The sequence below is a fragment of the Leiobunum rupestre genome, chromosome 6 (genome assembly GCF_980474605.1).
Source record: "Leiobunum rupestre chromosome 6, qqLeiRupe1.1.hap1, whole genome shotgun sequence".
Lineage (NCBI taxonomy): Eukaryota > Metazoa > Arthropoda > Arachnida > Opiliones > Sclerosomatidae > Leiobunum > Leiobunum rupestre.
In genome coordinates this window covers 6,199,122-6,225,009 of record NC_143389.1, presented here as the reverse complement: position 1 = coordinate 6,225,009, position 25,888 = coordinate 6,199,122, and the positions used below count along the sequence as shown (strand labels likewise).

Here is a 25,888-nt window from a genome sequence, read left to right as displayed (position 1 = left end):
CGCTCTTTCCTGGTGTCTCGAAGTTGGATGGTGTTTGCAGGCGACGAAGTCGACTTTGTTTCTCGACTAAAAAGGGACGAAAACCGGGTTGTATCTCGCAAACGGTAGATTTTGACGATGGATGGAAAGGACTCCCGTTCTGGGGATAACGATTGTCCGGAAGTGATTCTCGCTAAGGCTGAACGTTCTTAATTTGGGGTTTCTTAAAATTGGAATTGGGTTTTCTTGGGGATTAACATAAAAAAAGGATTAAAAAATAACATCATATTTGGTTTTGTTTCTGAGTTGGGGTAGTGTACCTTATTACGTAAGGCGTTTATGGGGGGTGCTATTTCTAAACAATTTGAGAAAATAACGTTATTAGTTTTGTATCCCTTTTATTGGAAGAAAGAAAAAACACACAGAAAAAGAATACTTTTAGAAAATGAAAATAAAACCCTAGCATAAGTAAATTTTTACGGAATTTATCTATTATACACTTGGACGGTCGTCCAAGTGTATATATAAAGCTAACAAGACTTTTAACATTAGATCGAGTCGTTCACGCTATGGGAGAAAATTAAAATTATTGGGGCGAGATTTTGTAGAGTAAAGAGCTCTGTGACGTCACTTAACGTTAAATTATTTAGCCAGGGCTAGAGGAAAAACGGTTGGTCCGTTAAGGTTCAAATTTTAAACCAACGTTCTTTATTGAATTATCTAAGGACATTTTAATTTTATTAATTTTAAATGAATTTAAGATATTTTAAATTAACTTTTAAGAAAATTATTGTGTGTTATTAGAACCAGATGGCGATAGCGCTACTATCTCCAAAAAAGTTATCATTATACGGTGTTTTTGCACCATCGCGAAAAATAAAATGGCCGTTATTGATGCACAAGCTCGTATTCAGTTAAGCCTTGGACATATGTATAGTTATGGTAAAATAAATAATCACCTCTAGCGAGATAGGCTAGCGCGGCCGAGGGGTTACGATCGTTGTTAGTGAAGTCTTCATCCTACGTATTAAATGTTCGAGCCTCGTCATGTTAGGAAAAATATATATAAAAAATATAGTGTTATTAAAATATTGAATTATTATAATTGTTGAATCTTAAATTAAATAAATATAATATAATTTCAGTTTCTCTTCCCAATTTTTTTTAAATTTAAATAAAAATTATTTTTTTCTTCTAAAATTTCTAAATTTAAAAAAAAATATATTTTTTGTCTTAAATTTCTAAATTTTAATAAAAATTATTTTTTCTTCTAAAAATTATTTTTTCTTATTAATTTTAAGTTACAATATTATTATAGCAAGTGGCGTAGCGAAGCGCGTCGTCGTTGCGCAGTTTATTTGCCTATTCCCTTAGGTGATAATGTGAAAATGATACCAAAGAATTTACCTGCTGACCATGAATTAACAATTGGGGTGAATGGTTTGCATACAAAACAAAAATCAGTATAGAAATCCTTGTTGAACATGCAGTTAGTAAGAAATGCTTTGCTCAAATTAAAAGAAATTAACCCGCTGTATAGAGATATAAATGTGTGTGACATTAATGAGCAATTCCTTTATGGAAGTACAACTGATAATGATAATGCCTTACTTCGAAGAATATCTTTATCTGAACAGAAAGAACTGTGTGACCACAACTTTATACACCCAGTAAATTGCAAAAATCCTAAGGATATTTTGGATGTATTTCCAGTGAAAAAGGTTGTAGGAAGTGGTTTAAGTATTTGGGATAAAAACCTCGATTTAATGTGCTTCCCCGCTCTTTTTCCAAGTGGTGATTATGGGAAATATTCCGAACGACCATTTGCTCAGTTGTCTGAAGCTGATTTCCGATTTACTGTACATAAGAGTCAAGGTATGAGCACAGATTGTGCTATGATAAACATAGGAACAAGTGTTTTCCAAAGTGGAATGGCTTATGTTGCTCTTTCTAGAATTGCATCGTTAGATGATCGTCATTTACTTGATTGGGACCCTTCCAAAATATACGCCGACCGGAAAGCTATAACAGATTATAATCGACTAAGAAATGAATTTAGGAAAGAGTTGCCACAAATTAAGTTGATACATAGGAAGAAAAAACCATAAAATGTTCCAGCATGTACAGCTGTTTCAGCTGAAATAATCAACGAAACTGATAAGTGTAGTGAAGCCGGAGTACGTTATAAACCTTTTATTTCCAAGCCTCCGATATGTAAGAATCCTTTAAGTATTCAGAATGAAACAATGCCTATTACAGTGAAAGGCTTTCTAAATAATGATAATTCGTGCTACGCTATATGCATTTTACAAGCTTTGTTTCACGTTCCTGAGTTTGTAAGAAATATTCAAGAAAAAGTCATATCTCCGGGGCCAACAACTTGCGCATTGAAATATTTATTATTTTGGCCAGCAGATACTAATATTCCTCATTTGCAAACTATTAATGTTAAAAGAACGCTTAACAATCGATTTCATGGCATCAACCAATAGGATGCTGTGGAATTTTTAATTGATCTTCTTCAAAACCTTAAAAATGAAAACGCCCTCATTGATCATTTATTTTAACGTCGCATTCAATATCAAGACAGATGTCCAAATTGTTCTCCAGATGTTGTTCTGAACCACATCCCCGAAGATAGTTATGTATACATCGTAAATGTACTTGCCGACAGATCCAATTTAACATTTCACGATTTATTGGGCCATTGGGAATTGTTTGTGATAAAATGCGTTCTTTGTCAAAATGAATCGAAAGAACTTCGCTCGATTTTACATTTTTCTAGTAAGTACCTTTTCTTAAATTTTGCGAGGTTTTCTCATAGAGGTACTGAACGGTTTAAAATTCACACTCCAATTAAAGGATTCGTTGCTGACAAAATAAAAATTAAAAGCATAAGTTTTATAACCAAAGCTGCCGTAGTTCATTTGGGATATGATTGCGACGGTGGTCATTATATTGTTGCTTTAAAGAACCCATGGACTGGATCTGGATGGACATTGTGCGATGACAAAAAATAACTCAAAGAAAAAGGTTTTTTAGTAATTTAATTGACGTGTATTGTTTACTTTTAGAAAATGTTAGATTTGTTTTAAGAAAAACAATTTTCTTTTAGTTTGGGAAATCAATCACAATACAATTCTATGTACGGATAAAAGGTTATATTTACTAATGAAGGTTTAAGACATTAATTATATGCTTTTGTTTTATCGAAACGGTAGGACGGGTTGCAATGTAGAATATCAAGTTTAATCATCAAGTGTTTTAACTCTATATCTATAATATATATCATTTAAATTAACCGCATAAGAAATTCCTAGACAGCGCCATTTAGTGTAATCATTATCACCATGCATCAAACTTTACAGTCATTAGTAAAATAATGTCGATGAATTGCATATAATTTATTAAAGGAATTTAAAAATTGGGGGTAGTCGTTTAGTAAGCTATATTTTGTTTCGAGATATAATTCACTCGGAAAAAAAAACAATATACTACTATAGTAGTTTTCAACAAGCTCTCTATAGTTAAATTATTTTTGGGTTTTCATTTTTCCGGAATTCGTCGAAAATGTGCACACTGCGAGCGGTACTAAATCGTCTACTACATACACGTTTTCTCACAAAAGCGAGCTTGCTATCGCTACTAGCGACAAAAAAAGGAAATACGTAATCCACCATAACGATTCTTGGTATGCACTCCCTTTAATTTATTTTAAATAATTTCTTCCGACTTTTTTAAATGTTCGTTATTATTTGAGATATTTCGGTAGCTTCAAAATAAAATTGAGTGTCAGAAAGTGAACTGTAAACCTAACTATAAATAAAACGCAGACAAACCCTTTCATCACGTGTTCCTAAAAGTGAAGTTATCAAGTAGAACAAATGGCTAAAATTAGACTTTATTAATTAGTTATGATTTATTTCATTTTAGGGTTAATTAAATGAATCACATTGTTTTATGTTTTAGCTTTATTTTTGCCAATTTTTTGAAAGATTTTACTCTATGTTACACTGATATCAACATGTTTTATACAATTCTTTTAGATGATAAATAATTTTTGAAAGATAGTTCTAAAATTCCTGTTATATAGGACAATTTCAAAGGAAGTTAAAGCTAATTGTAAATTTTCTACTTAAATCTGTCGGAAATGTGTAAAAAAAATAGAGGTGTCGGAACAGCGGCGTCAACTATCGTGCTACAAACTGGAGATCAAAGAAAAGAGTGCACTTGACGCAAATGTCTTCGTCAAGAATTAACGATAGAAACGATACACTCATGCGGCTGTGGGGGACCAAAGAATTCGTCAGAGACCACGAAAAAATTATCTTGGTTGGAATAGTGGCGTATTCCTTAACTATTGTGCAGCAATCTGGAGCCCAAGGACAAGAACTAACTTGACATATTTTTTTAGTCAAGATTTCAATGATAAAAACCAAATACTCATGCGGCTGTGGGGGGCCAAAGAGTTCGGCAGAAACCACGAAAGGATTCATAACAGAAGAATACGCGAAATTAATTAAATTTATTAGTTTTCTTTATTATAGTATTTTAGAAAACGTAGCTTAAAAGTAAGCAAATGACCAACATTCCGTTACATTGATCACGATTTAAGGTGTAACTCTTATATTTGACAGATATTCTATTGAAAATTTCAGGCAAACTTATATCCAGTTCTAATATATACATACCCGGCCACTGGTTAAAAGGTCTTACAAGTCGCAAGTTGACTTAGGCCTAAAGTGGTGACTTGGGTATTAGCCTAGCTGATTATTATTATTATTATTAAAGTATCGAAAATTAAGAATTTTGGCGAAAAGAGGCATCTACAATTTGTATAAATATTGTAAAAGCTACAAAAAATTAACGGGTTTATTGAAAAAGTGGTTTATTTTTTTTCCATAATTGATATATTTTCGTAAACCAAATAAATTTTCCATAAAAAAATAAATTAAGAAACAAATAAATTTAAGTTTAAATTTGATTTGTTGAATTAATTTATATAAAGCTCAGTGCAACACATTTCTTATTTACGGATATTATTCCCACGTTTATTTTTGATTTTATAAACAGTTTGAGAACGTTTTAGCTTGTAGAAAATTATAACGTGTCACTTAATTGGATAATGTACATGTAAATGTATTGTATCATATTCTTAGTATTTGTACGCGCAGTAAATAAAATTAATGTATATGTATTGTATATAAAAAGACTGCCTTTTATTACGCGAGCAAGCGAGCTCCTCGTGATATGTAACGAGTCAGTCTCGATGTACGTTTTGAATTGAAAAGTGTTTCAAAAAGAGGAGTCTTATCGAAATTAAAAATAACAGTTATAACGGAAATTTATTTTCACCACAACGGCTTGTCTGAGTAAATCGGGATCCATGGATGGTTGAAACTAAAATTTCGACGTATTATCGCATAGCTAATATACTGTTTCAGTCCGGAATATTAGCTCGACGTTCGCTCTCCCCAACGAACCCAGCATAGGAAAAGAAAACAGTCCACCAAAGGAATCTGATTTCCATACTTCGGCACTCCCCCCTCATCCAATTTTCTTTATGGTGCCGAAACCCGGGACAACTGAAGATAGCTAACCATTCTGTCGCGAAATAACGTTAGAAAATCATCATGCCTGCCGATACAAATGCCGTTGTAGGGACGAACCATACCACCGGAAACGCCTCGGATCCGAACACCACGGTAATCACCATAAACGCCGCGGATCCAACCACCAGTGGAGGCGGGTATAACAACGTTCCTAACCCAGCCAACATACCGAGTTACGTACCTACCAATTCGAAAGAAATTAAGCTCGCCAAGTCCATCAGAACTAGCGCTAGAAAAGCCGCCACGAGGAAAATCAACCAAATCAAAGTGTTACTCCTCGACTCAACAACGCCATTGGAAAAGTACGAAGATGCCTTGACCGCCCTACTAGAGAGGGAAGACGATCTAATTAAAAGTGACGCCCGAGTGGAAGCCCTCATCCAAGACGAAGTCGAAATGGAGGAAGAAACAGATGGCGCCCTAGAACGACGCGAGGAGATATCCGAGATAAAAATCATCGTCAAAAGAATCATCAGCAAAACCCACGGTCAGCCCTTATCCGTACCCAGTTATTCATCAGCCACCACAGTTAAACTGCCGATGAACCCAAACTTTGCACCACCGCCATCGGCTCCGCAACACACCGGAGTCGTCGCACCACCATCATCGGCTCCGCAACCAACCCGGAGTCTTTGCATCACCGCCATTGGCTCCGCAACCAACCGGAGTCTTTGCACCCCCGCCATCGGCTCCGCAACACACCGGCGTCATCGCACCACCACCATCGGCTCCGCAACCGACCGGAGTCTTTGCACCTACGCCATCGGCTCCGCAACACACCGGCGTCATCGCACCACCACCATCGGCTCCGCAACCGACCGGAGTCTTTGCACGACCGCCATCGGCTCCGCAACACACCGGAGTCTTCGCACCACCGCCATCGCCTCTGCAACACACCGGAATTTTCCCACCGCCTGGCACCAATTCTTCAGGAAACCCTGGTTGTATCCAACCCACAACCAGTTCCAGCCACGAGGTACGCCTACCACAGTTAACCATCGCTAAATTCAGCGGGGACATCTCAAAATGGAACAGCTTTTGGGGAAGATTTAAAGCTACCATTGACCGAAATCCAAATCTCGAGAAGGTAGAAAAATTTATATATCTCACGTCTTATCTAGAGGGAGACGCTCTGAAAGCGCTAATCGGATTCGAAGAAATAGATGATTCCTACGACCAAGCAATAGCATTACTGAAAAAGCGATATGATCGCCGAGATTTGGCAGTCCACACCCACATAAAAAACTTCTAGATATTCAGCCAGTAGCTAGCGCCCATAATTTAAAAGAGCTTTGAAATTTAATAGACACTTGCGAGACAAGCCTACGAAGTTTGAGAGCGCTAGGGGTTAACACGGCCGAAAAGGCTTCGTTTCTTTGTCCGGCTCTGCTTAGGTGCCTGCCAAATGAGATTAGGACCGCTTTCTGCATTCAAATAACGCCCAATCATAATATAGAATGGAACGACGATGAATTACTTAATTTTGTACGCCAACAAATAGAAAGTCGAGAAATGGATAAGTTGCTTAGCGTAGCGCCGGGAAAAGTCGAGCTCTTAAAAAATAATGACAATGATCTAAATAGACCCAGGGTTAAAAATGCGAACAGTGGATATCAATATAGATCCTCCGCTTCCACCCTCACTGTGTCCTCACCAAATTCGGATTTTATATTTTGTATTTTCTGCAAAAATGATAGCCATAGAACCAATAATTGCCCGAATTATACTTGTGATCAAAAGCGAGTTATAATTAATGATAGTGGTAGGTGTTACATTTGCTTACGCCTGGGTCACGTCTTCAGAAACTGTAGGTCGAAATTTAGAAACTGTAAAAATTGTAAAAGGAAGCACAATTTCGCCGTATGCGAAAATAACCCTTGCCATAAAAAACCGGAAGTGAGAAAAGAGAATGAAAAGAAGGCAATGGTTTCAGCGATATCGCCAGGTAAGAACCTTCAAAGGGAAGTCCTTATGCAAACCGCTCTAGCTATTATTAGAGACCCCACCAGCCCTGGAAATGTAGAGGAAGCAAAATGCTTTTTGATGGTGGAAGCCAAACTAGCTTTGTAAAGCAAGAATTATCTAAAAAATTAAATTTGCCTATTGTTGGAAAACTTTATAATCAAGAAGTATTTACCTTTGGTAGCAAAACTTCTTCGAAACGCACGGTAAACTTAGTCAAAGTAACTTTAGAGAACAGGGAAAACCCCAATCGAAAAGCTGAAATTATAGCTTTAGAAGTACCGTTTATCTGTTACACATTTACCCAAATAGATGATGAAGGTTTGGAACAATTAATGAAATCCAAAAATTTACAATTAGCAGATGAACCCAAAGGCTCAAATTCAGTCGATCCGGAAGTAGATATACTGATAGGGTCCGACCATTATTGGGAGTTGGTAACGGGAAAAACTGAGAGATTTACTCGTTATTTGGTAGCCACGGAAACCGTTTTAGGATGGTGTATTCAGGGCCAAAAATGTAGTCCTTTAAATGGAAAAAACAACAATGCAGTATCAACCATGTTGGTGTCCCTTGGCCAAAAAAGAGTTAACGAAACTTTAAAATCGTTCTTTGACCTAGAAAGTCTAGGCATTGACAGAAGCGAGATTAAAGAAAACACCAATGATAGAACAGAAGCTACGTTTTTCAAAAATGTAGATCACAATGGGGATAGATATGTAGTGAAATTTCCTTGGGAAACGAGTAAGGAGACCCTCCCAGATAACTATGGGCAAGCTGTGAAACGATGGCAAACACTAGAAAAGTGGTTTCAAAAAGACCCAAAGTACTACCTAGAATACAAAGGCATCATCGATGATCAGCTTAAAAAGGGTATAGTGGAAATTGTACCCCCCTGCGAGGTCGAAATGAGACCCCCAGGAACCTACTATATGCCTCATCAAGGTGTTGTAAGAGAGAAAGCGCAAACCACCAAGCTTAGAATAGTATACGACGCGTCGTCGCATGGATATGGAATCCCCTCTCTCAACGATTGCCTAGCGCCTGGTCCAAATCTTAACCCCGATCTACTTCTCTTACTTTTAAGATTTAGAAGAAACAAAATAGCAATGGTCGCTGACATAGAAGCCGCTTTTCTGCAAGTAGCTTTAGATACCCCCGATAAAGACTCCGTGCGATTTCTATGGAGTAAGGAAGAAAATGGAGTAGTTAAACCCAATGAGTTTAGCACATTGAGAATGACTCGAGTCCCTTTCGGAGTAAAGCCTAGCCCATTTTTACTAGCTTGCACAATTAAGTACCATGTCCAAAAGTCGGAAAATGTTGATCCAAGGGTTACGGAAACTCTAAACAATGACCTATATGTAGATGATCTGACGGGTGGAGAGAAAAATGTAGAAACGGCCTTTGCAACGTTAACAGGCGTGGCGAAGCTAGTTAAGGGAGCTGGAATGAAATTCCGGAAATGGGGAACAAATTCGGAAGAATTAAGGGAACTTTGGAAAAACCAGTTGGATAATAAAGGAGATAATTTATTTGAGCAGACTAAAGCGACAGACGATACCAAAATTTTAGGTATGAAATGGAACCCCTAAAAAGATATTTTCTCATTCGATATGAATGATTTAATCGAAATTCTAAAGAATTTAAAATTGACCAAAAGAAACCTCCTTAGCTTTATCTCCCAAATTTTCGACCCAATTGGTCTGTTGTCACCTTACACCATTAGGGCAAAAATGCTTTTTCAAAAATTATGGGAATGCAAGGCAGACTGGGATGATCAGCTTTCCCTGGAAATTAGCCAATTATTCGCTAGTTGGTCCCAAGAATTACCAATGTTAAATAAAATCCAAATTAACAGGCATTACCTTAAAGCAGCGAGCGGGGAAATAACTAGTCAGGAGTTACATTGTTTCGTAGACGCTAGCAAAAAGGCATACGCTACGGCGGTTTATATTAGGTACACCACTGATTCAGGTCAAGTAGGTGTAAGCTTAGTAACCGCGAAAACCCGAGTCACCCCAATTAAAGACGAGGAGTTGTCCTTACCTAGACTCGAGTTAATGGGTTGCGTGCTAGGAGCGAGATTGACAAATTACGTCAAAGGTACGTTCGAGGAAAATTTAGCAGACACATATTTTTGGACGGACTCAACCGTCGCTTTAGCTTGGATTAGCGATGACACCAAACATTGGAAGCCCTTTGTGAGTAATAGAGTTAGCGAGATACAAAAGCTTACGGACAAGGAACGTTGGCACCATTGCCCAGGAATTCTCAACCCGGCTGATCTACCTAGCAGAGGTATCAAAGCCGAAAACTTAGTTGATAATAAAACTTGGTGGGAGGGTCCAGAATTCCTCAGGGGACCTAAAAACACTTGGCCAAAATTCGAGCCCCAAAAAGTAGATATGACCTCCGTTGCCGAAGAAAGGCGCAAGCTACCTACTCTAGTCGTAGCTACCAAAGAAGGCTTAGGGGTTCAGAATGTAATAAATTTAAAGAATTACTACCACGTAAACACTGTCCTTAGAATAACCGCGTATATATTTCGCTTCGCAAAATTTACCAAACCAAAGGTTTAGAAAGAATTACGGGTCCCATTACCGCGGAAGAAATGGAAAACGCCGAAATTTTATGGTTAAAATCAGTACAAGGCGAAGATTTTCAATCCGAATTAGTAAGGCTTAAAGAGGGAAAAGCTCTAGAATCAGGTTCAAAACTGGCGTCCCTTCGTCCCGTTTTTAATGAAGCAGGGTTAATGTGTGTAGGAGGGCGTCTCGAAGAATCTTCGCTGTCTTACGCGGAAAAGCATCCCATAATTTTAGATAAAAATCAGAGACTCGCTAAAATGATAATTGTTAGAAGCCATTTTCAAGTGTTTCATGGTGGAATTAACGACACCATTACCCAACTTAGAGAGAGGTATTGGATACCTAGCGCCAGGCAGATAGCGTGAACTGTAGTAAAGGATTGCACTATATGCAAAAGGCTCAGCGTGAAACCTGGATATGTTCCTAACGCACCCCTCCCACACGATAGGATTGATGAAAGCCCTCCATTCTCGATTATAGGTGTAGATTTCGCTGGCCCTTTGCGGGTTAAAAATAAAAAAGAAATTACAAAGGCGTACATTTGTCTCGCCACCTGCGCCGTGACCCGCGCGATTCATTTGGAGTTGGTACCCGCGCAAAGCACCGACGAGTTTCTCATGGCTTTCAGGCGTATAATTGCTAGAAGAGGGGTCCCCACCTCTGTTTACACAGATAACGCTAAAACATTTAAAAAAGCTAATACCGATCTCAAGATTATTTTTCAGAACCTAAAGGCAGAGTCACTCAAAGAATTTTTCGGAATACGGGGTATTCAATGGAAATTTATCGTAGAACGAGCAGCGTGGCACGGAGGATGGTGGGAGCGCCTAGTGAGGTCAACGAAAACCTCTTTAAAAAAATGCTCGGCCACGCCTCCTTGTCTTACACTGAACTCGAAACCGCGTTAACAGAAACTGAGGGAATAATCAACTCTAGGCCTATAACATACACCTACAATGATAAGAACGAGACTACTCCTCTGACCCCCTCAGAGTTTTTGCTTGTTCGTAGAGTTACTTCTCTGCCCCCTCTAACTTTTAAACGTGAGAATGTACCTTCTACGAGGAAAGAATTGATTAAAAGAAATCAGTATCGCGAAACTTTAATGCAAAATTTCTGGGTGAGATGGCGGAACGAATACTTAAAAGAATTACGGCCCGCCCACCACTCAAAACAAACAAATTACAAGGGTGGATTTCAAAAATTTTAACGTGGTCGTAATCCATGAAGACAAGCTCCCACGCCACATGTGGAAGCTTGGTGTAATTGTAGAGGTAGTTAAAGGAAGAGACGATCTCGTCAGATTTTGCGTAGTAAGAACGACGAATGGAAACACCATTCAACGCGCTGTTCAACATCTTTGTAATTTGGAAGTGACACGTCATGAACCTTAGGTGATACTGCAGGTATCACCTGGGGGGAGTGTAGAAAATTATAACGTGTCACTTAATTGGATAATGTACATGTAAATGTATTGTATCATATTCTTAGTATTTGTACGCGCAGTAAATAAAATTAATGTATATGTATTGTATATAAAAAAGACTGCCTTTTATTACGCGAGCAAGCGCCCTCTTCGTGATATGTAACGAGTCAGTCTCGATGTACGATTTGAATTGAAAAGTTGTTTCAAAAAGAGGAGTCTTATCGAAATTAAAAATAACAGTTATAACGGAAATTTGGCAGATTTATTTTCACCACAACGGCTTGTCTGAGTAAATCGGGATCCATGGATGGTTGAAACTAAAATTTCGACGTATTATCGCATAGCTAATATACTCTTTCAGTCCGGAATATTAGCTCGACGTTCGCTCTCCCCAACGAACCCAGCATAGGAAAAGAAAACAGTCCACCAAAGGAATCTGATTTCCATACTTCGGCACTCCCCCCTCATCCAATTTTCTTTATAGCTAAACCAAGAATGTATTTATTTATATTCAGGAAGAATGATTAAGTCGCGACAATCGGCGGGCACGTTGAGCGCCTTTTATCCCGCCTTGCGCGGGGGAAAGACAAAACGCCCCGGCGATGATTCCATAGCGTCGAGTGACGTCAATTTTACGGAGCCAATGACTATTTTATGTAATTTAAGCGGATGAGCGTACGGGGGGACCAACGGGTGTATTGAGAGAAACGTTAAAAAACGTCTCGATATATTCATTCTCCCTAGGTATAAATAAATACATTCTTGGTTAAACTCTGAATTTATACAATTAATGCTCATTGAAGTTGTACATGTATTCACTCTTTTACGCGCTCGCCAAATCAGTTAACCTCACAGTTAATCCCTCAAAATCGTTTTTTTAGGGGGGGATTAAACGGTGTAGCTTCAAGCCCTGCACGAAAATGGTTCCACTATGTAAAGACACGATAATAGTCTAAAATATGAATGTGTATTTTGTTTATTAGTTTATAATGTATAAATTGTCTTGAAGTGACCGTGCTGTGATCAATTACAAAAAGAGAAATGAAATAAAAATTGATAACATGGTTTTTTTAGTTGTTTATTATTTTAAAGATATAATTTTATTAGGTATTCAAAATTTAAGTTCTTCTTGTATAAATATATATTATATTTCTTCAAGTGTGTCCTTCTGTCTCATTAATAACTTTTAAACGCCGCTAGATAGCGTGCTAAAATTTTCACAACGTGCTCGGCTTTTTTTTTAGCTTAACGGCACTATTATGACCTCGCTGTAAACTTCCATGCCTAGGTCGCCAAATCTTTTCTTGCCGATAAAAAAAGAATGTTGTGCTTAGTGGGATACTTCTCTGAGACGCGAACCTCTCCCCAGGCAAAGCCGGATACAAAATGCTTGTTCTAAATAAAAAGGTTCTAAATTTAGAGAGTACACAGGCAAATTAAAGTATTGGTATAATTCCCTTATAGTTTCGAAGAAGGGGCATATATTATATAAAAAAGCTCAGCTGCCCTGAGAAAAAGGGGATATATAGCTAACCTTTTATCGTTTCACTACGGCCAAGAAGGGTCAGGTATTAGATTAGATGGTTAGTAAGGTTTTAGGAGAGAACCAATGGCGTAGCGTGCCTTTCTGCTACCCGGGGCCCATTCATGTTAAACCGTAAATTTTCCACCCCCCACTATTTTGCAGGCCGCCCCTTACTTCCAAGCCACCCGGGACGCCGCCACGGGCCATGACTCCCTTTCCCTCCCCTCCACGCTACGCTACTGGAGAAAACAAAACTTTCTCATGTTACGTTAAATTAGTTACACATTAATTTGTTTCCAAAGATTTTTAAATCTCAATGAACGTCCCAACACCAACGTACAAAAATGTCCTATTATCATTACAGTTTTCGTTTTCGGGCTATATATGGCGGGATTTTCCGAAACTAAACGCGTTTTACAATAAATATTTTAAGCATATATTTATATTCTATTAATTCCGATTTGAAATTAATGCAACAATTATAAATCCCTTAAGACTTCTTGTTAGACGAGCTCCAAAGAAATCGACTTGTTATTATAAAAACTTAAAATGGGAGAATGAAAAGCTAGTTCTAAGGATGTGCAGGTGTATTAAGTATATTTTATCTTTAAACGCATCCAATGTTTCTCATCTCATAAATAGTTACATTTTAGTAGAATTTTCAATGAAATTGAGCTTTAAGTATAGACATAAAAACATTGCACAACCAATTCCAGTAAATAATTAAGTAAAGGCCGCCATATATAGCCCAAAAACGAAAACTGTAATGATAATAGGACATTTTTGTACGTTGGTGTTGGGACGTTCATTGAGTTTTAATAATCTTTGGAAACAAATTAATGTGTAACTAATTTAACGTAACATGAGAAAGTTTTGTTTTCTCCAGTAGCGTAGCGTGGAGGGGAGGGAAAGGGAGTCATGGCCCGTGGCGGCGTCCCGGGTGGCTTGGAAGTAAAGGGCGGCCTGCAAAATAGTGGGGGGTGGAAAATTTACGGTTTAACATGGATGGGCCCCGGGTAGCAGAAATGCACGCTACGCCATTGGTTCTCTCCTAAAACCTTACTAACCATCTAATCTAATACCTGTCCCTTCTTGGCCGTAGTGAAACGATGAAAGGTTAGCTATATATCCCCTTTTTCTCAGCGCAACTGAGCTTTTTCATATAATGTTTTATTTACACTTGTAAAGTCGACGCAATGAAAATCGTTTTCACGAGTTTTACTATAGTGTTGGACTAAAATGGCCACGGCGATTTTCCACGAGTGCAACTTTAACATTTAAGCGTCCAAACTGCATTTGGTCAGGGGCGTGCCAATGTTTTAACGAAAGCGGGAGAAAAACAATGTTGTAAGCACATACCTTGTTAAATAGGTTGCGTCCGAAAAAATGACGAGAGTTGGAAAACAAAACACAAGAGTGTCGCATGTTTAGTCGTCCTGTCAGGCTGACAAATAAGTATCCTGAGTGAACTACACCCCTGCGCAAAGTCTGACCTGGAAACAGTAGCGGAGGGCGCTGCCCCGCTGTGAAATAGAAAAGGGGGGCAACTTCTCCGTTGCCCCCGTGGTTTATTAGATTATTTCATCCTGCCAAAGGTTATTATTTTGATGATTGAAAGGCCCAGCTCTTGGAATTGATGATCATTGTCAACAGAATTGAGTAACCAGTTGCAGCAGTCGAATCTTCTTTCGAGATCTCCATCTACTAAGCTTTGGGACAGCGTAGCTCGGTACGGGTGGTATGAATTGTTGCGTAATATAATCAAAATACAAGATTTACTACAACCCAAATCATCATTTGCTGCGGAACAGCTACTGCGAGGGTATGCATCAAAATGAAACCTAGGTTGCACATTACCATAAAGCTCAATTTCATTGACCACTCGCCTTTTGGTAATTACCGATGGTCTATTATTTGGATGCCGTTCTGTAAAAAGCTCGCACATCCTGGTTAGATTTCTTCCTTCCTCTCCATAAAACAGAGCGATTATCTCAGTGCAGTGCGCTCTACAAATCGGTGGCATAATTATAAAAATTAATAAACACAATCTTGTTATACTCTAATTAGGCCTACGGGTTTTTTAAAAAAAACATTCAGATATTTTATTTCTCATTAGATATATCGTTTACAAACTTTGATGTTTTTGGTTAGTTAGTACGTCGAAAAAGCGAGAAAATAATTCATCAATTTATCATTCAACAGCTTTTTTCATTATAAAAACGTTCCTTTAAAATAAATACATATTGACTCCCTAAAAATGTAGTATCACGATTAATTATTATATTATTATAGACATGAGCAAAAGCATTTCTTAACGGTTAAGGAGTTATTTTCATTAAAACTAAAATAAAATGATTGTTCTTAAGCGCTAGATCACCATTTAAAGAAGTAAAAACATGAAATACAAGAAATATAATTGTTTTTCTCGAGCAGATTTTTCAAAAGAAAAACAATCTTAATAGTGAAGCAGTGAAGCGTAGCGAAATCGGAGGACACTTCTATTTTTTTATTTTTCAAAATTGAGTTCTTGAAATTTATTTTTATCTCTAAACCTAATAAAACTAGGATTCTGAAGTGTTTCGGTCTACTAAAATGAAACTACCCCAGGTGTTTATTTCCGATTTGAAAGAAACCGATTCCGAGATATCCGAAACCGATTTATTGGTGATGTAAATGGTTTTTGAACGCTTCTTTTGAAATCGGACTTTCTTAAAAAATAGCGGCTACTAGGTTTTCGAGCCCGTAAGCAATTTTTACTGAAGATGAAATATAAAGTTACTGGAGTTAACTTCTTTGGGAGTTGTTTCATTATTTCAGGTTATTGAGCGCTAAATTTGGTACTTCAATTGTGGAAATATTCTAATATAACACAAATAATTATGCCATGAATATCATGCATACATACTCCACCAATAACGCTAAGGCTTAGTATTTTATACAATAAAAACAGTAATACCAGAAGAAAATAGGGGGAAGTACGCTTCTAGTCAGCATTGGAAAGGCGTCACTTTTCACGAATTTTCGCGCCAGAACGGTTTGGCGGGAAATCGCGGATGAATACATCGTTTAAATAATAAATTTTTATCAAATTGAACAATCGTAACATATTGTCCTTTTCATTATCTGCTAAATGAGCTAAGGCGTCTTTACTCTCGTCGTTTATCGCCGTGTTGAAACAAAACAAAAGTGGAACTACTTTTTCATTTTGGTTAATTATGCGTAAAAAGGTGTTTTCGTGGGTCACACGACGCCTTCTACAGCTCAAAGCTACAGATACGTACTTCCCCTATTTTCTTCTGGTAATACTTATTTTAATATTCACCGTCATACATTTAAAACTAAATAGTAACAACATACCTTTGTTATCACTTTAGTTCCCAACTAGCCTATAGATGGCGATGGCGCATGTTAGATTTCCTAAGTCACTTTCCTCTCCCCCTCCTCACATTTTTTTGGCGGCAAGCGTCTTTTCTTACTTTAGTCACTTCTCTTTTTGGGCACCATAAAGCCAGTATACTAAAATGTAACTGTACCTGATTATTGCTATTAAACCTTTTTAATTCATTAAACATGGCCTGAGCTTAGTTCCTGAAAATTGGTTATTTTGTAGCAATTTTGTATTTAATTAAGAATCAATAAAAACACTAACTGGAAAATAGAACATTTGATTTCAGAACACTAATCATTCTAATCGTTTTGAATAGCATTGAACTTTGCCAACTGAATTAAAGGCTTTAAAAGTCGCTCGATGACTAGGGTGGTGCCTTGGGTATTAGCCTAGCTGATTATTATTATTTTCAATCATAAAATATTAGAGAAAATGACATATGAAGAGGGAGGTAAAAAGTATCTATCACAATTAAAGTCTTTAGGTCTTTTTCATGTAGTTTTCTGAATTCCACTAATTAATTTAGATAAACAATGCTTATTTTTATCAATTTTAATTTTTATTTTTTAAGCTTTTCCGTAATAAATTGTTAACAATTTTCATGCAGTAGAAAAGTATTTCTAGAATTTAATTGATATTATCAAATTGAATATCCATTTGGATTTCATTCGTATTACTACATATTTATACATACATTGAAGCGATTGCAATCAAAAACTTTTTAAAACAATCATTTGATTTTAGACCGTATAAATACCTACGCAGCTACCTATAGTAATATTTAACTACGATAATACCTAAAACATTTTACAAAACACATTTTGTTTTAAAGGTCATTTCAACTGAAGTATAATCAAATACACAGTAATCAGAGTACCTAAATTTTCAATTGTCTATTTTTGTTTTCACCTTTTATCGGGCATTTCCCTGTAAAAACAATTGATTATTCCAGTTTGCAAAAACGGAAAAATAAAATATTAACGTTTCAAGAAAAGGCCACATCGCAAATAACTTTCTTTCTGCAACTTATCTTTGTTTTAGGCCCTGCACTACCCCATATTTCTGCTGCTAAAGCCAAGAACACGATTAAAACTATTTTTAATTAGATAAATCTACGTATTTCATTTATTTATTTATTTTTCTTAGTTTGTCCATTTTGATTCCTATATTTTTGTCTAATTTAGTATTTTGCATACCAAATATTTGAGTCATTTCCTAAAAAGTAGTGACCTCATGGGAAGAGTTATTTCGCAAACAAAAATAAAAGGCGCGTTTCAATTTTTTGGGGAAGAAGTATACTTAGAGGTTAGTCGTTCATGTGCCATAGAATTAAACAGATTCGATCCTAACTTTGGATATATGCGCGAACAGAACTTGTAGTTTTTGGATATATGGTGAAACAGCGAGGAGTTTGCTGTACAGTGTTTAACGTGTCACTTTTTATTTCTTTGATTTAGTTTCCCTATTCAATGCGAATGGATACATCTTATAAAAGATACGTATTATCCGCGTATCAAGACCCATTAAGATTTTCTGATATGATGAATTTGGTAATTAAATATATAAATATAGGGTATCCGGATGATGAAAGGTTGAAGTTCAATTTCTTGGTAGTTTTTTTTATACAATTCTAGTGTCGGCGGAATGAATACAATGAAATTGCGCGATAAAATAATTTTAATTTGATTTGATTTAAATAGGGTTTGTTGCTAAGTTAAATTTCAACTGTTGTCCACGCAACATTTTATAAAGAACCAAAGTTTAAAAACTAATTCCAAGATTTATGGGAAATGCTTTAAACAAGTTAGTGGCATTCAACACATGTGGAATAAAATCTTCTTTTTCTTTACAGGAATTCGCTGTTTATTTTTCTCCGGCTTTGCATACTACCCAAGCTATAGATCTAGATGTTTGTTCTTTTACGACAGTAATAATTTAAGGTTTCATTGCCAAATTGTGGGCAGTCTTACTTTTATTTCCATTCTCAGTCATTTTTTCTGTGTCTAAAAAATTACAAGGATTTTCTGCAGTAATGAAAATTGCTTCGATTTTCTGGGTTAAAGTTGTGGCAATCTTACATTAACGTGCATATACGGCAACAAATACGAACATTTAAGACTTTGTTATGAAAAATATTTTTTAAGTACTTTTTGTAATTAAAAAAGAAATATTTAGAATAAAATAATATTATTTCATAATAAAACAAACTTTATTTTTCAAGAAATTTGAGCTTTTATAGATGCATATGATAACAGTTCTGGTGTCAACAAAGTTAACACACTGGTTCACTATAGATACAGAAAGACGCAACAAGCTAAAGGTGATTCTTAATAACGTTGTTTAACCCATTACCAAAACTTTCAAAATGAGGATTTCAATCTCTTTCTTTCAAAGTAAATATAAGTCATAGAACACTTTTGTCTGTATAAAATTATTACATTACCTAAGAATCACGAAAATTAGGGTGAAGATGTGTATTCATACATTGAAGGCGGTAAAAGCATACAGCTTACACGGTGCCTTTGAGTAGCGTGAAGTGATTGAAGTTGGAAATACCCAACAAAATGTTGTTATATAACAACCAGCGCTAAACAAAAACGTTCAATTAAAGCCAAAATTTGGGAAATTAAGTAATCTTCAGTAATCCCTTTCTAAATAAAATGATTTGTAAAAATTTTTCTAGTGTTCACAAATTTTTCAAGTTTAATTGTCACATGGTTTGCTGAATTTTATGTTTTATTTGTTTACAGATGCAATTTTATAACATTAACTTTAAAATATTATTTCAGGTAGCACTGGCACTCCAGAATATGGAATAGGAAAATTAGCCTTCGCCGCACGGTGTATTTATGAAAAGCTGAGTCTCAGTTACCTGAAATCGCCTTTGGTAGAAGAGACAACTCGATAAGGAAATCCGCCACGAATTAATGGTTTAAAAGACATTCTTAAGTATCCGAACTTTAAGCCAATAATTTTTTAATCAATTGTCTAATTCTAAGGTAAGATATTAAAGATCGACGCAACACCTACGTTAAAAATTTCATTGAAAAAGGTGGTCAAATTTTACATCCACTTTCGATTATCGATTATGAATATGATGAAAGGCAAAGAAAGGCCGGTGAAGAAGAGCACAAAAGCGAAGAAGAAATGCTCGACATTCAGTTGGGAAGCTGCTTCGCGCGTGGCCTTCAGGGTCTCCTTGAAATATGTTTCTTGCTTCCAGTACATATTTTTCTTTATTGAATTGTGAAGCACGGCACCTTCTACGTAATACATCGTCCTGAAAAATAATAAAACAAATAGTTTATTTTCATCATTTACGAAACCAGAACTTAAATATTCTTAGGTGTAAGAGTGCACATTTTAAAATGGGGGTAGTTTTTGCAGAAGTTATTAAGTTTCGCACTCCCTATTGGTTAACAACAATTGGAGTTTTCTCTAAGTGGACGCCTTAAGTTAATAAGCAAAGTCTTATTTGGAATAATGATTAACTAAGAAAAGCAACCCGCTGGAAATACGCGCGTGTTCGAGTTCAGCAAAAGGCGGTGTTGGCAAGATCCCATTTGATCGATTTCCAAATGATCAACACTGTGGCTTCATTCTATCGACAAAAGTGAGAGCATTGGTTTATATTAATAAAGAGGTAAAGGTCAGACGTTTAAGGTTTTTAGGGTGCAAGTTTCTTTTCTAAAAAATTAATAGTTGCAGCCAAGATATGTTTATTAAAAAAAATGGCTGCTCAATTTCAGCTTTTAAGCAATTCGATTAGGTAAGGTTAAGATCTCCGTATGGTTTTGAAATAATTAAATTTAAAAATACACGGAAAAATTGAATCCCGCAATTTGTCGTTCATTTGGGTTTTAATTATAACATTTCGATCATGTGGTCGATCAAAAGTACCTCTGGTCGACAACTTGTTAGAATTGATCAAATGGAGCCAAATCAGCGGTGGAATTAGACATTTCAACAAACATTTAAGGGAAAAGCCATTCAACAGCTCACTTTATGATGAAATGATTGCGTAATCTGTAGTTTCATGAAAATATCAAACTCGTAACTTCCCTCTTTCTTTGTTGGCCACAATTGTAGATTAGTGCGATAGCCATAAATACGAGTAAAAAGGTGCTCAGGTCTCCAATTCAAAAAACTGCCAGCAGATATAAGCCTTTTTATAATAATGAAGGTTATGCTTCGATTTAAAATGGTTGCTTTATTTCGCTTAGTTATGAGCTATTGTTACTTTTCACGGAGTATTAATTTTCAATTAGCTTTGGCTGATTCGTCAAAATACCCGCGACGGAGATTGAACGGGCTTCGTTATCTGGCATTTCCAAAAACTAGCGGAGTGTTTCAAGTCGTTTGAATGTATGGATCAGGCGAAACATCAATAGTTGGGAGAGTATCAAAGGTTACACTTATGCCATTAATGTTACTTAAAATTAGATTAGTTGGGACACTGCTGTTGATGCCCTTAATTTTGTTATTCAACAATTAATTATAATGTTGAATACTTATATTGGCTATCGCATTAACTATTCATAATAAACGACGTTAGATAGAAAAATAACATTAATACATTTTCTTAAACTTTTCCGATATCCGATGAGGAAGTGATTTTCGGAAAACAAACGAAACGTATTGTTGAACGAACGGTTCTTTTGAAATGTATAAGCCCGGACTGTCTTCTGGAAGGTCGCTCAGAAAAATGTCAGACATTTCGATCAGAACAATCCTTGAGAAGATGGCTATCGCTTTGCCCATCGATAGTTGGTCTACGATTTCAATCATTGTGTCGAGATCAGTTGCGCTTTTCAATTCGTTGAATCGTTCTTTAATTTTTAAATATTCCGGGTCAGGTGAAGTCTGTGCGTAAAAAGAGAACTCATCAGTGATGTTAAATAAAATATCGAAAATTAAAACTACACCATTTCGACTTTTGGGCCGTGCAAGATATTTGAGACGCATACTCTGTTTTCAGGTTAATTATTCAAGAACGAATACCTAGACTTTATAAGGAATTGCTGATCACATAGAATTTGCCAGTTCACCGATTTGAATAGCAAGAGTAAATCGTTTCTGACACTAACAATACGCGACCGTTGAGACAGTACCTGACGTTTCCTGATGTTCGATGCGGCCAGGGTTATCAATACATTTTCCTAATTTGCCTAAGCAAAGGGTTAAGCTTTATAGGTAGCTAATGCAAAGAGAACTGAACTATGGAAAAAAATTGTAATTGGTGTTATCAATTTCAATTTATTTTTTTTTTCAAAAGCTAATTTTCCATGCTGTGCGAGGGCCAAGTCATCAAGCGACTTATAGCCCCCGGGTATATGTATTGACAAATATTGGTTAAAAAAAAGAAATCGATAACAATAAAAATTCAAAAATAAAAGTAAACACAATCAAAATAACAAAGAATAAAACAAAAATATAAAACTTCACACACAAAATTTTTAATAACTTTTTTATCAGATTGGAGTGTTTTTAGTTCTTTAAGTTTATCATAAATTTCGTTATAGAGTTTAACGCCCGAGTAAAATATGGAATTTATTTTTTTAAGTGTTTTGCTTTGTGGCGTTTTTAATACGTTTTGAGATCTAGTAGCCGAGTTTTTATCGTAATATGTAAAGAGATTGTCAGAGATACTATTAGCATTTTATTTTCCATATTAACCAACAAGATTATCGATACCAATAGTTTGCCATATCTAAATAAGGGATGATTTATGCAGTCGTTTTGCCATAGCGTACGTGTCTACTGACATTTTTATTTTTAGTTAATAACTGTGCTTTATGTACCAATAAGGCTTAACCCCAATGTAACCCCGGAAACCTATTATCACGATAAGAAATATTTTGTATATCCGATTAATTTATAAAATATATGATAAATGGAAATATGTTATAATTAGGAAAACTTTGTAATATAAAAATGCGAATTTTATTTATTTACCGTGGCATTTTAGTTCTAAAATAAATAACCCTTTTGACCTTTCAATTTGGGCTCTTGACGTATTGGATTTCCCAGTGGTTATTTATCGATGATGAAATGGGTTTTCTCGCATAGTTCAGTTCTCTGTCATTGAAGTTCCGATAAAGCTTCACACTGGCTTAAGTAAACTAGGATCGAACACGAGGACACCGTCAGAACCGTCTGAGCTGTCGTGTACTATGCGTACCATACTTACCGTCGCTTACCGGTTTAACATCCCGTATTGGTTGTGCGAGAAATCGCTTAATCATACACCTGATTTTATTGAGCACAATAAGAATAAGTATATAGAAATGGCGCGGAGTACGCGGATTTCGATAGGATTATGCGGATCATATCTTCTTGTATACACGTGATCTTACAAATATGTAAATATGATAATAATAATCAGCAGCAACACACCAAGTCTGCTAGCGACTTTAAAAGCCATTATTCCAGGTGTCGAGGTTATATTTCGTGAAATGGTGGTCCATCAGGTCACTTACTATTTCCGCAAACCTGAACACTTAAAACTTGAAGAAAAAAAAGAACTTGGAGAAAACGGTTTAACCAATTTGGAAATAACTTTAGCCTATATCCCTAATCAGCTAGGGTAATATCCTAGGCCCAAGTCATTAAGCGACATTTTATTCTTTCAGTGACTCGATACCTGCCTATTTGAGATACCATCATGCAGCATTCCTTGTCATCAAAATAAAACTTTTGGCGTCCTTACGTACTTTAAGTAGAAAATCGACCGGACCATTCTTCATAGACCATATTCTGTATTGATCATAATGAATAAGCTGCTCAAATGTCTCAATGAAATGTTTTTCAACTGGCAATGTCAAAGTACTCAAGAGCGCTCCAGTAAACGCGCACCCGATATAGAAAAAAGCCACAACAAACGATGTCCACAAGATTCTTTGAAACATTTCCAGATGTCTAGGAATTCCTTACCCAAAAATAGTTAGTTTTACAGTTAAGAAATTACAAGAGGCAAGGAGATACACATGCATTTGTGAATGTATAACGACTAAATTCATGTTTAAAAATTTTAAACCTTAGATATTATCAAGAATGTATTTATTTATACTCAGGGAGAATGCATATGTCGAGTTTATTTTTAGCGTTTCTCCAATTCCACCCGTTGGGCCCCCCGGTATGCTGCTCCGCTTTAATAAAATCAAATAGTACTGCAATCTTATTGGTTTTTAAAAATGACGTTTTTCGACGCGATTAACGCTGCTGCGAGGACGCAAAAAATAAGACCGCCTCCCCCCCCCTTTGAGTGACGGGGTTAGGGGCTCAACGTGTTCGTCGATAGTGTCGACATATTCATTCTCACTGAGTATAAATAAATACATTCTTGATATTATGTCATGAACGATGTTATGGTTTTAATGATTTATTTACTGTAAATTTTCCAATTACTAGTTCAAATTGTATAAAAGATCAGTAACTGCATAACTGCAGTAACGTATCTTATATTCAATTTTAACTAGTTATATTTTTACCATTGAACGGAAACTTAGTATGTATATTTTCCAATTACTCTTTTTTTGACTGATTTTTGAGTAGCATAGTTTTATTACAAAGTTTAACTTACAGCCACAAATTAGTAGGGCGGTTTCTCATTCATAAAATCAAAAATATAATTATTTACACTTTGGGATAGTTACTATGTTGAGACAATTTTTGGGGTGACTGCCAATTCGCCTAATGCTAGACCAGTAAGCACCTTCCCTCTAAAAAATTAAAACAGTTCGGTACCTATTTGGACTAAGCCCGGGACGTTTCTCTCCCCCCCCCTGGTTGTTCCCATCTTAAAACTAAGCCTCTTGGGTTACCGAGGATGGTACCAACCACATAATTTAAAGTTGCATACCTTGGTTGAATATAAGAGCCAAGGCCAAGGTGAAATCGGTTACCATATGATGTTTCAGTCCTCTTTTAATTGCAGCACTTTTTCTTCTCAATGGAATTCGACGCTTCAGTTTTGATTTCATGAGGGAGCTGATTATTGGTACTAAAGTTGCCACCAATATGGATGACAGCCATAGCTAACATCACGAAAAGGTTATAACACGAAAACTTGAAAATTGAGATATTTCATTATATAAGAATTTGCTAAGCTCAACATAATAAAGTTTGAATAATATGAATAGCGTTTTGATCGTGAATCTCAAGTAATGAAAACTTTACCTGCCTCGACGTGTAATCGAAGGTGTAAATTTCATAAACCTTCTGTTTCAAATACGTTTTAAGAACGATATTTGCTTATACGGCTGTTGAGGATAATAATAATCATCAGCGAGGCTAATACACAAGTCACAACATAAGGCACGACTCATCTAAAGACCATTTATGTCCTTTAATCAGGTGACCGGAAAACAATGCCCGAGAGGGTGGTGGAAAAACTTTCATGCCACGTAAGCTCCACAATAGCCCACTTATAAATACCGCTAACCTCCACAAGTGTTTATGAAATGATTAAACCGATTAGCTTTGGGGATAACCTCTTAAACCAGTGGGAAGATAGCTTGCGAATTCAACGCAGACGGATTCACTATTTACTACTGAATGTCGGGGGTAAATAAACCCACGAAGAAAATTAAGTGCCATCTACGAAAGAGCCATGAAAAAATATTTCCGCTCATGGTTTGCTCAAATTGCTAGCATTTGGAATCAAAACCAAAGTCTAAAAATAAAACCTACTGTAAACGATAGTGACTTACATTGACACTGAAAATTCGAACGAAGGCAAATTTGTCGCTTCTAATGAAAATTGGAGCTCCAGAGAAGATTGACCAGTCGATGGCAGCGATTGGAATGGTGTAGTCCACGAACTCGAACGCTTCGAGCATGTGTTTAATCGGAAAGAACGATATGTCTGCTTTCTGGAACACATTCAATTATCAACCAATTAGGCGAAATTGAACGTTACTTTGTCCTTTTACCACCAGGGATGCGCTTATACGTTATTGATAACGTAGGTGTAAGACGCAGCTCTAGGGAGAAAACAATGCTAGTCCCAAATATTATACTGGCAGATAAATTAAAGGTCCCTCCAACGTTTTGGCTTAGGGTTATTGAAAAAAAAAATATTTTTTCATTTTGAATAACTATTGATTTTGAGACAAATCGTAATTAAAATTTCCTTATATCAACAATATTAGTAATCACGTTAATGCCATTTCCAGATCGCTTTTGTCTGGTCTGTTGATTTAAACCAATTTGAAAGTTTCTTTTAAATGTATGGTTACCCAAAAAGGTAGCATATATCTTTATTCAATTTTCTTTGTTGTTCATAACTAAAACATAATTAATTAATCCAACTGCAAAGTTTACATTTTTAAGAAATCATATCTGCTATAATATATGTACGGAAACAATTTGCACCTGTATTTTTACTCCAAATTGTAAAACCTA

At 36.2% G+C, this 25,888-nt stretch overlaps 1 protein-coding gene across 1 annotated transcript; it reads left to right on the top strand.

Moving 5' to 3' along the window:
* The first annotated feature begins 9,289 nt into the window (after positions 1–9,289).
* On the top strand, positions 9,290–19,391 carry LOC149939185 (uncharacterized). Its single transcript, XM_090179029.1, has 5 exons — positions 9,290–10,039; positions 10,084–10,475; positions 10,593–10,774; positions 10,870–11,187; positions 19,273–19,391. The coding sequence occupies exons 1-5, from the start codon at positions 9,290–9,292 to the stop codon at positions 19,389–19,391; spliced, it is 1,761 nt and encodes a 586-aa protein (XP_090035155.1).
* Positions 19,392–25,888: the final 6,497 nt, after the last annotated feature.